We start from the raw sequence: 14585 nt of genomic DNA, 5'->3' as shown, positions 1-14585 counted from the left end.
AATAGAATATCATTTTTTGTTCAAATCAAAGAAATAAAATAAAAGAGAATAGAATAATATTAATTGAAATCAAAATAATACAACAATGAATTTTCAAAATGTTTGGAAATCATTCAAACTTTTATACTACTATGACTCTATCTTCCGGAATCTCCAAGATAATTATGCTTCCTTCTTCATTTTGTTGAACTTATACCAAATAATATGATGAATCTTTGAAGAATATATCTATGATCTTCATCAAAGTGAAAGTCATATTGTGACATCATCTTTTCTATGTCTTCTTTTTATTATATACATGATTGATGAATAAAAAGACAAAGAAAAGAAAATTAAAAACCTATACTACTAAAAAGAAAGAATGAAAAAATGAAAATGAACATTCAACATCTCTAAAGATGATAGGTATTTATAGATTGGATAAGTCATAAAAATAGTTAGAAAGAAATTGAAAAGACATGCTATTTAAGTGAGAATATTAATAGATGGAGGTTTTTTGTAACTCATTATATATAATTACAATAATAAATATGCTTGAATTTTTTTAATTAATAAATAAATTATTTCATGAAAAGAAAGAAGAAAAAATGTCAAAAAAGAGAGAAAAACAAAAAAAAGAATGAAGGCCATAGAGAGGTGCCACATCACCTTGTCTATGGTTCTCATTTATATATATATATTGATTTATCAGATTAATATTACTCTCGGCTTTTAATTACAAGTCTCCTGATAGAAACAATTTGTTATGTCTTTCCTAGAGAATGTTTAAATATTTTTTTCAATTTTTTATGACAAATCTGTGAATTCAACACTTGTGAGTTTCAAAATTTTACAAAACTTAAAAGCCTCTTGATATATCACGAAACAGATTATATCAAAATTAAGTAAAAGAGTATTTTTGTAACTATTTAAAAATAAAACTAATAATTTAATAATTTACCTCAAATTTTCAATATTCACTTCAATAATGCACAAGTGTAGATACATACTAAAACATTATATATGATTATATTAAGCTAAGAAATGAACAAGACACAACATACATGATACAAAGTCTCTCCCTTTTGGTTCATGCATATACAAAAACCACAGCATGAACAAGATGGAGAGTGAGTGACCTTCACTATTACATGACTCTATTCACTAATAGACCAACCTCTGCAAATGTCAAAAACACCATTGCAGGAGGCCATACCTGACACCATACATGATATATTTAAAAAAAAAAAAAGTAATACTATAACAAAGTATCAAAGAGCTGCCCAATCAATCTCCACGGAAGGGTACTTGGGTAAGAAGAAGTTTTCTGATTCATCGAAAGATGGTTCAGCGAAATCCAAGAAAGTAATATCAGACTCAGGCGAAGATGATGATTCCTCGGATGGTGTAGGGGGTGATGATGATGATGAAGCCTCAATCTTGATAGTACCATTTTCTGGATAGCTGAATTCTTCTTTCAATGAATCATCTGTGGTGATTTCGGACTTTGATGAAGATTCTTGAGCTGAATTTGAATCCACTGAAACTGCTGCAGTTTTGGACTTTCTTGGCTTGGAATTAGATTTAGAACACAAGTCATCTGATTTGGGATTAGCCAAGCTTTGGCAAATGGCTTGAAGTTTAGCATCCACAGAGGAATGCAAAGGCTTGAAATCAGAGAATTCATTGTTTAATTGATGCCTTAGATGTGGAAAATTAAGCCTAGCAAACTCACCTCTTAGCTTATAAGCAGCTTTGTCATAAGCCAAAGCAGCCTCTTCAGCTGTATCAAAAGTGCCTAACCAAAGCCTAGTTCTGTTCTTAGGAAGTCTAATTTCAGCAACCCATTTGCCCCAATGGCGTTGTCTAACTCCACGATAAAGCTTAGTAGCTTTCTGTGAAGAAGTAGCACCCGTTTGCTTCATTGGGACTGGTTTCATACCAAGAAAGTTTGTAGAATTCAGATTCTTAGAATATGTTGAAGTGGGTGTTAACAAACCTAAGCTCTGTTGTTGTTGATGTAGTAGTTGTAGTTGTTGCTGTTGATTTTGGAATTGGATCTGAGCTTGGATTTGCAAGATCTGAGAAGGGGTTAGATGGTTAAGCCCAATTGAACCTGTTTCAGCTACACCCATATTGTCAAAACACGAATACCCTTGAGAAAACATTTGAGTAGCCGTTGATGGGATTGTGCAGAAATCAGAATACAAATTAGGCTCACCAAAAGTATAGAAAGAAGAAGACGAAGTTGAAGGTGAAGAAGAAGAAGTTGAAGAATAAGAAACACCTTTCATAAAAGGTTCAAGTGCTTTCATAAGTTCTTCTGTTAAAGGATCTGACAAGTTACTGCTGCTGCTGTATATATCTATAGCTGCTGCCATGGTTAATATCAGAACACACAAAAAGTATTACCTCTTTCTAATATCAAAACTACACAACAGGTAGAGATTTTTACAAAGCTTTCTACAAATCAAAAAAAAAAAACCAACCTTTAGGGATACAAAAACAGACCCTTGTGGTTGTTTGAACAATTTTAAAAATAAAAAGAGAACGTTGATCTCTGTTCTGGATCACCTGGCTTTCAAAAACAAAACACCTAAAAGGGAGTTTGATTTTTGTATAAAATTTCTGAAATTGAAAGACAGACGACAACAGAAAGGGATCTAAAGAAGCGGGGATGTTAGAGAAGGGGGGGAAAAGAAAATGTAAATACACACACAATATTTTAGGTAGCCTCACTGATTTTTTTTCACTCTGAGAAATGTTGAACATCGCCTCTCAATTTAAAGACCTGCTATGTGCCTTTCTTCTCTCTCTCCTTTCAATTTTATTTTTTAAAAAAATATTATATTCGTTCCGTTCGTTTCATATTAATGGATTATTTTAATTTTTTTTTATTACATTTACAATTAAGTCTTTTTAAAAATGTTCATATTTATTTATAAATTAACACAATCATTTTATTATTATGATTTTTAATATATACGCCTAAAAGAAATAGGGTCCATTTGGACTACCTGAGATCTATTTTTACCAGCCCCCTACCATTAAAGTTAGTGGGCAATATTCCTTCTATCTCGGGTGGTATATTTTGTTAAAATTTTTAAATTTTATAATTTTTTTAATTGACAGTTATTTTCTAATTACAGTATTTTAATTCGTCACCAAATAGTATGTTCATATTATAATTTTTACTTGTTGCGTCAAAACCTTTTTTAGGCCAACTTTCAAGCACGATATGAAAATAAAATGATATAAAATTAAAATTTTTATTTAAATATGCAATTTGAATTTATTGTATCGTATTTTCTTATTACAAAAATAAAAACTTCACAAATTGTAAAAACTATTTTAAAATATGCAATTCTTGCAAAATATCAAATGAATAAATCATAGTTTATAGTATATAAGAATCAAAATATCTTTAAGACATCATTAAATATAAATAATTTTATTAAATCGTTAATCAATAATAATACTCATTATTATTTAGTATTATTTTTACATTAAACATGACTGTTTTTCTTTTGAGAAATTTAAAATGATAAAGCTTCTTTTACAAAAGGCAAACTTTGAAATGTATGTCAAAATTTAATTTGAAAAATTGTATAATTACCTCCCTAATTATAATCAAAATTTCAGAGACACATCTTAACTAAACTAAGGTTTTATTACCCTCTGAATTTATTTTTTTGATAATTAATTTTATCTACTTTTTATCTTACGCGGCACACTCGTGACTCCACGCAATTGAGGCGATATTTTGATGTCATGTAAACTAAAAAGGTGCACAAAATTCCAAAAAAAAAAAAAAGTTCAGGGGTAATATAACTGTAGTTTAGTTAAAGTGTGTCTTTGAAATTTTAATTATAGTCTAGAGGATACTTGTACATTTTCTCAATTTATAATGATACGTTTTCAAATCCATTTCATACAAACTATATCCTGTTTAATTTGAAATTTGAAGAAAATCTTACCAACATCAAGTTCAAGTTGCACTATAATATCATACACTACCAAAATGGACATTTTTGATGCATGAAAAACTTCCCTTTTAATTGAAAATTTAGCTACTAAAACTACTTTATACTTAAAAGTTAAAAAGATGGAATTTTTGTTATACCAGAAAAGAATATTAAGGTTTGAATTTCAGAGAGGGAGGAAATCTTTTTAAAGCATTAACTAAAAATTGTGTTATTGTCGACTAAGAGATAAAATTTTGTTGTTGCTAAATTGACATTTAAAAAACGACTACCCCTTTCCATATTAGTGAATGTTCTTCTTAAAAGAATTAAAAATTATTTTTTCATATTATATTTACAATTAATTATTTTTACAAGATTTTAAGAAATAAATTAATTTATCTAAAAATAATCGACTGAAGAAAATACGAGTACATATAAAATTAGATGAAGGTTGGTGGAGTAAGTTTGAGGTAAAGTTAAAGAGTTAAATTAAGCATTCCTTGTCACATCTAGTTGGCAGTGGGTCTTAAAATAAAGTAGAAAGTGACCGGTAATAACCAGTCAACTATATCGGCTACACCCACTAATGAGTTAATACGCCGAACCAACCTCCACCTGTCAGTGTTAAACGCGTTTTCCGTATCCTGACGTTTCAGCGACACATTGGCTATTTTCACGCATTTCAACGTATCTTTAAAACTTTGACAATCAGACGTGAAACATTATAATTGATGCAACACACTTTCTTATTCCTCTAAAAATGTTTTTTTATCATATAAATGATAGAACGTAAAAAAAATATTACTATAACAATAATAACATTAATATTTTTAAGATAGTCTAATAAAATAAGGCTTAAAAGGATAGAGTTACGTGAAATGTTTACCTATATAAATTAGACGCAAAAAAGTTATTACTAATAGACTTTCAACTTAAAACAATAATCTAATTTAGGTTTGTAAAAAGTTACAAAAAATAATGTGAAATATTAAGAGTACGAATATGAATAAAAAGCAAGACAAATGCATTGTCAATTTGTCACTTAGTACTTCAATTCATGTTATCAACACTTAATTATTTAAAGTCATGTGTTTGATTGGGTAAAAAATTGTGTCATGCCTAATTTAATACTTATTCAATCTATATGTACTTTTCATGAAATTACTGGGATATTCATATTGTATATGAAAACCAAAAAAATGTTATAGTGCATTATTTATGCAAGAAAAATTTATTAAATAAATTATCTCTTACTTTTGCAATCAAATAATATCTAAAGCTAAATTAATTTTAATTAATATATGAATAACTTCTTTTCAATCAGCAATCAAACGGCCTTTTAATACTTCATTTATTCTGATTTTTTTATCAAATGAGTTATTTTTCGATCATAATTTTTTTTATTATTAATTTGGGATTTTTTTTAATGTAGCTTTCGAATATGTGAAATTTTTTTGAAAAAGTTAACAAATTTAATTATGTTCGAAAGTTAAAAAGTTTAATTCTCAAAATATAAACGATACCACGTGATTTAAAATAAGGTTACGTTGATGTGTACAAATGAAATATAAAATAAAATGTCTTATGTTTACAAATGAAAATCTGATGGAAAAGAATACAGAGTCACGGACTAATCTTTTCTTGTAAAAACTAAAAAATCATTTCTCCCGACTAAAATGGAGGGAGTATTTGTCATAAAAGTTTTTATTGAGTAAATCAAGAATCTATAAACTATATTTTTATTTTTAAAGTTATACAAATGTTAAGACTGAGTCTTTAGTCAATAGATGAGTATATATTTACTCATTGTTTATCAACTAATACATACTAGATTTTAAAAAAAGTAAAGAAATGTATAAAGGTAGCCCTTGAATATCTAGAGAGTCGTTTATTCCTCTTTGTAACTTGACACAACAAAAGACAAATGCTCCTTTGAATATCATTCTCAAATTCTACCAACTCCCATCTAACCAAATGCACACTGCTATCTAATTCCGTCATTAAAATGGACAAATATGACACATAAATATTCTTAAATAAATCACCTCTTTCGACCTAGTAAAAGAAGATAAAGACGAAATTTTTTAAATTTAAATTCCAAGGCCAGGTTTACAATAACTTTTGGAAAATGGATTTAATAATGAAATGGTTTAGTGACGAATTAAAATAAAAATTAGTTATAATAGGCATAATGTGTTGGGTTCATTGTCCTGAAACTTGTAAAATTATTAACCTATTTCATATTCCAAAACATCAACTTAGTTGTAAGTGATGAGAAAATGCAATAATAAAGAACCAATATCTTAAATCGGCTTGAAAAAAAATAAATAATAATCGTGTGTACCGTGACAATGAGGTTAATTAGTGAATATTCCCCATTTCATTTAACTTTGATTACTATATCAAAAATGAAATTATTTTTAAATATTATTTTTATCACTGAATGATTAAATAAAATATTAATTATTTAAAATTAAATTTCTTAAATAATTTCTAGTCAATATGAATCAAATACAATGAAACAAAAAAAAATATGATTAATTAGAAATAATTTCTCCATTCATATTATTAGTTAATTTAGCTTTTTGAAAATCAAATTACAAGCTATAAATTATAATCTAACACTCTAAAATATATATATTTTTATTATATGAATATGAGAAATTTTATAAAAAATAATAAAATTAAAAGGTTAGGTGGTGGATATGGAATAAGTCAAAGTACCGACGTAGAAGGGAAGTAAATAAATTTTTAAAAATAAAAAATAAAAAAAAGAATTGAATGTGGATAGTGGAGTGAAGAACATAATCATGTGGGCAGGAGAAGACAAAGACAATCTATCGTCAATTGCGGCGCCCATTGCTTGTACGTTCTAGAGTTGCGTGTAGGGGCAATTTCGTCTTTCTCTCACCTATTACTTTAATTATAGTGTGGTCCATGTGAACCATGGTTCAATTTAATTATATTTAAATGTCTTCATCTCAATGAATACAAAAAAAAGACGCAAGGTCAAAAATTTTACTCATTCACTGACGTGGAGTGTTTTATTATCATCCCCTTAATGCTAGGTTTCTGATTTTTTTTTTCTCATGGTTTCACCGCTTAAATTGGTGCGTGCACATTTATAGAGCGGCCACTGATTTTCTAAGGATTATATTTAAATTAATTATCGTATCACGTATTTAATTTAATTTTAAAAGTTAACTGATGAAGTAAGAATTAGACTTTTCTTGTGAGTTAATTTTTAAAATTAATTAAATTTAATATTTATCTTATTTTAAACTATAGATGCATGCTTAAAGTGAATATGAACATGTAACATTATTTGAATTTTAACTTGTCGACTCCAATACAAATTAGTGAAAATCAAATCATTCTCGCACCCAACACCATCTAACACGCATTAAAACTCAAACAGATAACTGAAGCCCAAATAAAAATAACAGTTTTCTTATATGAATTTGGATGATATTTTTCTTCGTGTATTAATTTTAAAGGTTAAATTAAATGCAATGTCACATCTTTAAATCATGCACAACCACAAGAAAGTAGATAAAATTTGTCTTTTTTGGTACCCTACATCACTTAATTGTAATTGATTAATCTGTATTTTATCTCAATCATCAATTAATTATGAACTTCAACTTTCACTAAACTTTTGAATTGTTCAAATTTTCCATCGTTTCATATCACAATAAGAATTTCAAGAACCTTTTTCAGTAAATAGAAATAGTGATGATTAAATTTAACATTGATTGTTTTTCTTATTCATATTAGTTTATTTGAATTCTCTCCCAAAGGTGAAATTAAGAACACAATTAACTTAATAATAGAATAATTCATATTTATTAATCAAAAACTCAAATTCCGTACTTTTTCTATCGACAGTATCGCTACTAAAAATATAAAAATTTAATTTTCGTAGAATCTAATACAAATATCGAATAAAAATCCCAAAAATAAGAAATGGAAGAGGTTATGGGCCTTTTGGAGATACTGGCATGGTTTCACATGATCCTCCCAAGTTGCGTGAGAATGAAGCTTCTTTCGAATATTAAATGTGGGCCCCACTATTCCGTCATTTGTGATGGGAAAGTGGGTGGGTCCCTTTGATTATCCTATCCGACGTCGTTTCTGACCTGTATAACACTTCCTCGCCACGTTCAAAATAGCTGCCCTTATTTATTCAAAAAAGAAGAATGCATTCACACGTAGATAATGCCAATATTTTCTTCTTTTTATCCCCTTATGCTTCTCTTCATTTAAACGTAACACATATTTATTTATTTATTTATTTATTTGTGTATGTTTTCTCCAAAGAGAAACTACCTACGTAACACAATTCCTGAAAAAAACTAAACAATGAAAGGTTTATGTAAATAAAAGGTTCATGTAAGTTATTTTTATAATGATAAGAATATATATGAATTAATTTTTTAATAAATAAAATTTAATTATAATTGTAGAAAATATTTTTGTAAATAAATATTTATTATATAATGTATATTATTTTTAATATAGCAAATAAAATAATGTATAATAAATAATCTATGTATAACTAATGCAAGCTATAAGAAAAGTGTAAATTACATGAGGCTTTTTTTGGGGATTAGTATGAAAATTCCTAGAAAATTTATTCTCTTGTAAATTTTCAGATTAATCCTAAAAAAAATCCTCGCATAATTTTCTTATAATGCAATTCACTAATATAAACATTGCTAATACGCTTTATAAAGCATTATTTCAATACTTTCTATCAAACGACCCTATATCATCGTTTTGTTGTTTTATTCTCATTAACTTTCTCCTATTCTGGATGCAAAAATACTTAAAGAGTTAATTCTAAAAAGATAGGCAGATTCTGGAAGCATTTTAAAGTTTTTTATTTGCAACCTACTTATAGCTATAATTATATAACTCAGTTTATTTATTTTGTATACTTCAAAATTTGCATAATATGATTTGTATTATTTTTATCTAATATAATTTGTATAATTATTTGAAGTTCAAATGTTTGTGTTTGTATAATTTGTTATTTCGAGTTTATATAAAAATATTTGAATTATACAAATACATCCGCGGATTATACAAATCTCCGAATTATATATAAATAAGACAACTTAAATCATAATTACAACTAATAAATATGTAAATTATAGCTATGAAGCATAACTAAATTTATTATAGACATAATACATAAATATGTCCTTTAATTTGGATTAAAATCACATTTATGCCCTTCAACTTTAGGTGTGCATAACTACACACTTAAACTTGTATAAAATTGAACAAATAGACATACATATCCTACATGACATCATACATGTTATTTTTTGTCCTGTATGGTATCTTACATGCATCGTGCCACGTAACTCATGTATCTACCTGTTCAAGTTTATACAAATTTAAGTATCTACTTGTGCATATTCAAAATTGAAAAACATAAATATGAATTAAGACTAAATTAAAGAACACATTTACATATTATGCCTTTATTATACTTAAAAAGTTTCCTCGTTTAACAAAAGAAAAATTCCAAAATATTTGCTAATATATAAGCTCAATAATTATATTAATGATGTAAAACACAATGGCGTAAGGTGATGTGCTTTCCTACATGTGAAAAACGTCCAATCAAGAAGCATTCAAAAGAGAGTTTCAAACAATGAGTTATATAGACAATTCTATAGAAGAAAAAAGAACATATACACTTGATTCATATAGACAATTCTATATATATATAAAAAAAACATATAGACAATTCTTTAGCCACCACAGTGTGGAGGGTTAGGCAGACCCTAACTATTTGAAGATTATGACCGTGTGGTAAGTAATTTTTATTTTTTATTAGATATTTTGAGTTTGAATTATTTTAAATATTAGTGAGCATGTTATTCTTAACGTGAGATTTTCAGACATTAAGTTTTAATATAAATAATTGAGCTTCAATCGAGAGAAAAAAAGAGAGTTACAAGGTATACTCTTTTTCACTTGATTATTTTATGAACAATTTCATTTGATAAAAGTGGTCCTATAGTGGCTTTTTTAATGCATGTGTTGGAAGTTGTACCAAGGTTTGACTATTTAATTTATGGCAGCTTTGATTAATTCAATGGCCTCGATGGACACTATGCACGTTGAGAAGGACCTCATGTGATCGATATATACACCAATTGAGGCTTACTTAGTGAAGGCTTCATTTGGCATGTGTGGGGGTCTATAATATGGGTGGGTACTCATTCCATAATTTTCCTGTTGGACAATCAAATGACAATTTATAGTATTAATTAAACCCTTTTTGTATGCTCATGAATCTGCAACAGTAAAAAAAAGATTTGTTCATTCTTGTTCTTGAAAGAGAAAATTAAATTAGATAATTATTACAAGTTTTTGGCTAAAATCATCTCTAAATTTTGACCTAAATTTAAAGTATATCTTTGTATTATGAAAGTGAACAAAAAACATCCTTGCACTGTTCAAAAAGTTGCAAGATTCATTCTTCTGTTTATTTTTTTAAGAAACTCAAGCCATCAACAAAAAATGTGTCAAGTCGAATGAATATATGTCCATACGATTAAGCTAATCAAGTTGGATGATTTTTTTTTTTATTTCTAGAAATTGAGGATGAAAATATTCGGACAAAATATATTCAAATTCTAGATACTCTTTATAAAAAAAATTGTCCAAATATAACTCCATTTTCAAAAATTTCAAATAAAGTAATTATTATTTAATTTTCACAACAAAACGCCTAAATAATTTCACTAAATTACCAGTATTTTTGTATATTGTATAAAATGTGAATTGCATTGTCTATATAGTATATACGTACTATATATTTTTTTTATTAAAGAGAATCTCTAAATAATTACACATAATATTTTTAAAATGATTTTTTTTTGCATAATCTTTCAAATCATTGGATCCTACTGTATGAATATTTCAAAACTTGTATATTGTTGCAAATCAATTTACTTGATTATGCAACCAATAAAACATATAAACTAACAACACACAGAATTTAAATTATGAGAATAAAATATTTATTTTTTATCCATATCCTTATTCTCTTTAGTTAACATTGATCTTCTCGATGTAGCAAACACATGACCAAATTAAAAAATATATTTCTTTTATTTGTTCAATTAGTTTCTTAATGAAAAATAGACTGAATGATGATTTTTGTTATTTTTTGGATAGTATAAGGATGGTTTTTGCTCACTTAGATAATATAAGGATGTACATTAGATTTCAATCATAGTTGAGGGATAATTTTAGCTAAAAACTCCAATTTTTATGTGTTCGAAACCTAAAGGGCAAAAGAAAAATTTCAAAGATTCTAAATTGGTACATCAATTTCTTTTCTAACCAAAAGGATAAAATCGCTAACCTATCAGAGATTTTATCCATATATTTTTTCTTTTTTTAAAAAGAAAATCGCTGCCAATGCAGCGTTTTGGTGGATTTATTTTAAAAAAGTTAAAATCGCTGCGACAACATCGTTTTTTATAAAAAAAAATTAAAAAAAAAATCAAGTAGATAGTGATTTTAGTGAGAGTTATTACTTTTTTTGGAAAATCGCTGTGTTGACAGCGATTTCTATAGATTTTTTGTTCTCTCTTTTTTAAAATCAAGACATCCGTTAAAGTAATTTGTTTTTTTTTTAAATTATCTGTCAATTATTTTTTTTAAAAAATTGTATTAAATATTTGTAAAATTTTATTTGAATTTTGGTCAAAATAAAAATCGCATTACAATTGTTAATAAAAATTTCATTAAATAATTTTGTTTTTTTTTAAAATCCAAATTATTTTATTTTTTAAAAATCGTTGCAATTGCAACATATATATATATATATATATATATATATATATAAAGAATTGAAGGATTTTTGTGATTTTTTTTTTTTTGGAAAATTGCTGATTTTTTTTTAACAAAAAAATCGCTGCCAAGTAGCAATTTTGGTGGAATTTATTTTTAAAAAAAATAATCACTGCCAGTTATTATTTTTAAATTATAAAATTTATTTTTTTAAAAAAGAATTCGCCAATATTTAATACGATTTTAAGAAATAAAATGGTAGTAATATTTTTTAAACAAATTAATTAACTAAAATAGAAGCTGCCAAGTCACCAAATTTTTAAAAAAGAAGAAAAAAAGTTCCACAAGCAGCGGTTTCCCACAAAAAATAAAAATAAAATTCCCCTCTAAAATTGCTGCCTAGCTAGCGATTTTTTTTAAAAATTATGTAAACGTTGCATGGGCAGTAATATTTTTGTAAAAGTGAAAAAAGTTCGAACAAAATCGCTGATAAATTAATGATTTTACTGTTTTAATTTAAAAAAAATTAATATACCTCTTTAAAATTTTTGATAATTATTTTTACCCTTTGGATTCCAATTTTTACTTTGGTTAAAGTTAAGCTCTTGTATTCAATGTCTTTAATGAATCTAGTCTTAGGTAGATCAAGCTAAGGGATGCTCAACCAATTATGTTCCAAACCATGAACATAATACATGTTTATTGCATGGGGTTGTGATTTTTCCACTTTGCCCATTTCGACTATGTTACCTTACTTCTCATAAATTTATTACACCTTTTATGTAAGGATAAATTTTAAGAATTACATAGATATATAATATATAATCTTATTTATTAGTAAATTTTTCTAAAATTTACGTAATATCCTAAATTAAATACATACATTTTAATTTCAGATTTTCAGTGATGCCAAAATTGGTAAACCTGTGATTAGGATTAATAATCCAAAGCATTTCTCAGTGCTTTGACCTTCTTTTCCATAACACACATCTTATAGGAATTGCACTTTGATCCACTTAATAATCACCTTATGACATTTAATTTATTTCTTCTTGCCACTATATTCATCCATAACCTCTGATTGACTTTTTAAAGAACAACAATTTGCATTATTGACGCTATTATGGGGCATTAAGGAATATTATTGCCAGCATGACTCATTATTCTGACCAAATTATTTTGGTTGACTTTCTTTAATGTCAACCCTAATTATTTTTGTACAATACATAGCGCGCCAATAGGAGGAAGTCAGCACACACGAATTTTTGTTACTGATCATATATGCATATATATATATATATATAAAATTAAAATTCTAACATTTATATACGATATAATTTTTTGATAAATATGCAAAGCCTTCAATAAAAGGTGGCTCCACCCCTCTGTGCCATCATATTAGTTGACCTTTATATGAAGGTAAACATGCACGTTTATTATTTCAATTGTTGTGTTCGTTAGTGATCATATATATACAGATATATAGTGGACATTTCATTATTTTAAAAATAATAAGAGCACTAAATAAACTAAACTTTATGATGTTAGTAGCGTAGAAGTTGACAAAAGTGGATGCCAATTGCCAACACAAACAAATTAAGACTTTTAAACCTTATCAAGAAAATAAAATGGCTTTGAGAGAAGTTGAAGTGTGCCACTACTCAAGAAAAAATAAATTCAAAACGTTTAATTAATAAATTAGAACTCCTAAGTCTAATCGTTATGGCTAACGGATAGACTTCCACTATGTACAATAATTGCAAAGAAATAAAAGAGTTAATTGATGCATGTAGTGGCATTTTTAATAACGCAATTTAACTAATCTAAAATAGTGGACATAACATCTTGATTACTATATGAATTCAACGAGACCACGACTGTTTTGTACTATATATTATGTCCAAATTTCATTTACTACTAGTTAACATATCCGCGCTTCGCGCGGACCTCATTAGATTTATGAATAATTTTTTTTGTTTAAATATTTTGAGTCAAATATTATTATCATTGAACCCAATAACTTATATTTTTCAACTTGTTGTTCACTATATATGCTTTTAGTATTTTAAATATAGTTGATTTCGTATAATCTATTTGGTATGTTATCTTTAGAAACATGTAAAGAAAGAAAAATAATTTCATGGAAATTTTCTTTTTGTTTATGCGGCTATAGTAAATTCTAAATTATATTTTAGGAGAGAGTTAAATTATACAGTGTTCATAAAAAAAATATTAATGAAAAAAGTTACTCTAAATAAATTGATAACCAATAATTTAATAAATTAGAAAACATATCTGTTAATAAACACTTATAAACTTATAATATATAAAAAAAATTAAAAATACTAATAAAATACAAAAACTCTATAGAAAATCTCTTTAAAATTGTTATTTGTAGCAACTAAGTAAGATAAGAAAAACTATATAACTTGCACATTAATTACTCAAGGGGGTTATCCACATGAAAGGTTTTGAAGTCATGAATCTTATTAATTAACAATTAAAAATAAAAGTTACATATGTAAAAAAAATATCAATTATGCGGAATAATACTATTAAGTAATTATTTGAAGAGGAAATTTTGAAAATATATTTTACAATATCACACTGGTGAAGAAAAATAAAAAACATGCTAAATAATTTAGAGAAAAGATAAATGTGATCGGTAGGTGATAGAAATATACCACACCATCTTATTTATTTCTAACATTCTAACTTTATATGTAAATAGATATATTGGTTGTAAGTAAATAATAAAGAGAAAGTAACTTAAAATATTTTTTTAAAACTGTTATTCTGAAATTATAATCAGAAGAAGGT

The 14585-nt window shown here is 26.5% G+C and overlaps 1 protein-coding gene and 1 long non-coding RNA gene across 2 annotated transcripts; one reads left to right on the top strand and one right to left on the bottom strand.

The window, feature by feature from the left end:
- Positions 1-982: 982 nt before the first annotated feature.
- LOC107017933 (ethylene-responsive transcription factor ERF060-like) lies at positions 983-2752 on the bottom strand. Its single transcript, XM_015218228.2, has one exon. The coding sequence runs from the start codon at positions 2358-2360 to the stop codon at positions 1251-1253; it is 1110 nt and encodes a 369-aa protein (XP_015073714.1). The 5' UTR covers positions 2361-2752; the 3' UTR covers positions 983-1250.
- Positions 2753-9544: 6792 nt separating this feature from the next.
- On the top strand, positions 9545-10461 carry LOC107017485. Its single transcript, XR_003577701.1, has 2 exons — positions 9545-9919; positions 10043-10461. It is a non-coding gene; the product is annotated as an uncharacterized LOC107017485 (long non-coding RNA).
- The last annotated feature ends 4124 nt before the right edge of the window (positions 10462-14585 follow it).

This window comes from Solanum pennellii, chromosome 4, assembly GCF_001406875.1.
Source record: "Solanum pennellii chromosome 4, SPENNV200".
NCBI classification, from domain to species: domain Eukaryota; kingdom Viridiplantae; phylum Streptophyta; class Magnoliopsida; order Solanales; family Solanaceae; genus Solanum; species Solanum pennellii.
The sequence above is the reverse complement of the archived record's forward strand: the minus strand, read 5'-3'. Positions and strand labels throughout refer to the sequence as shown.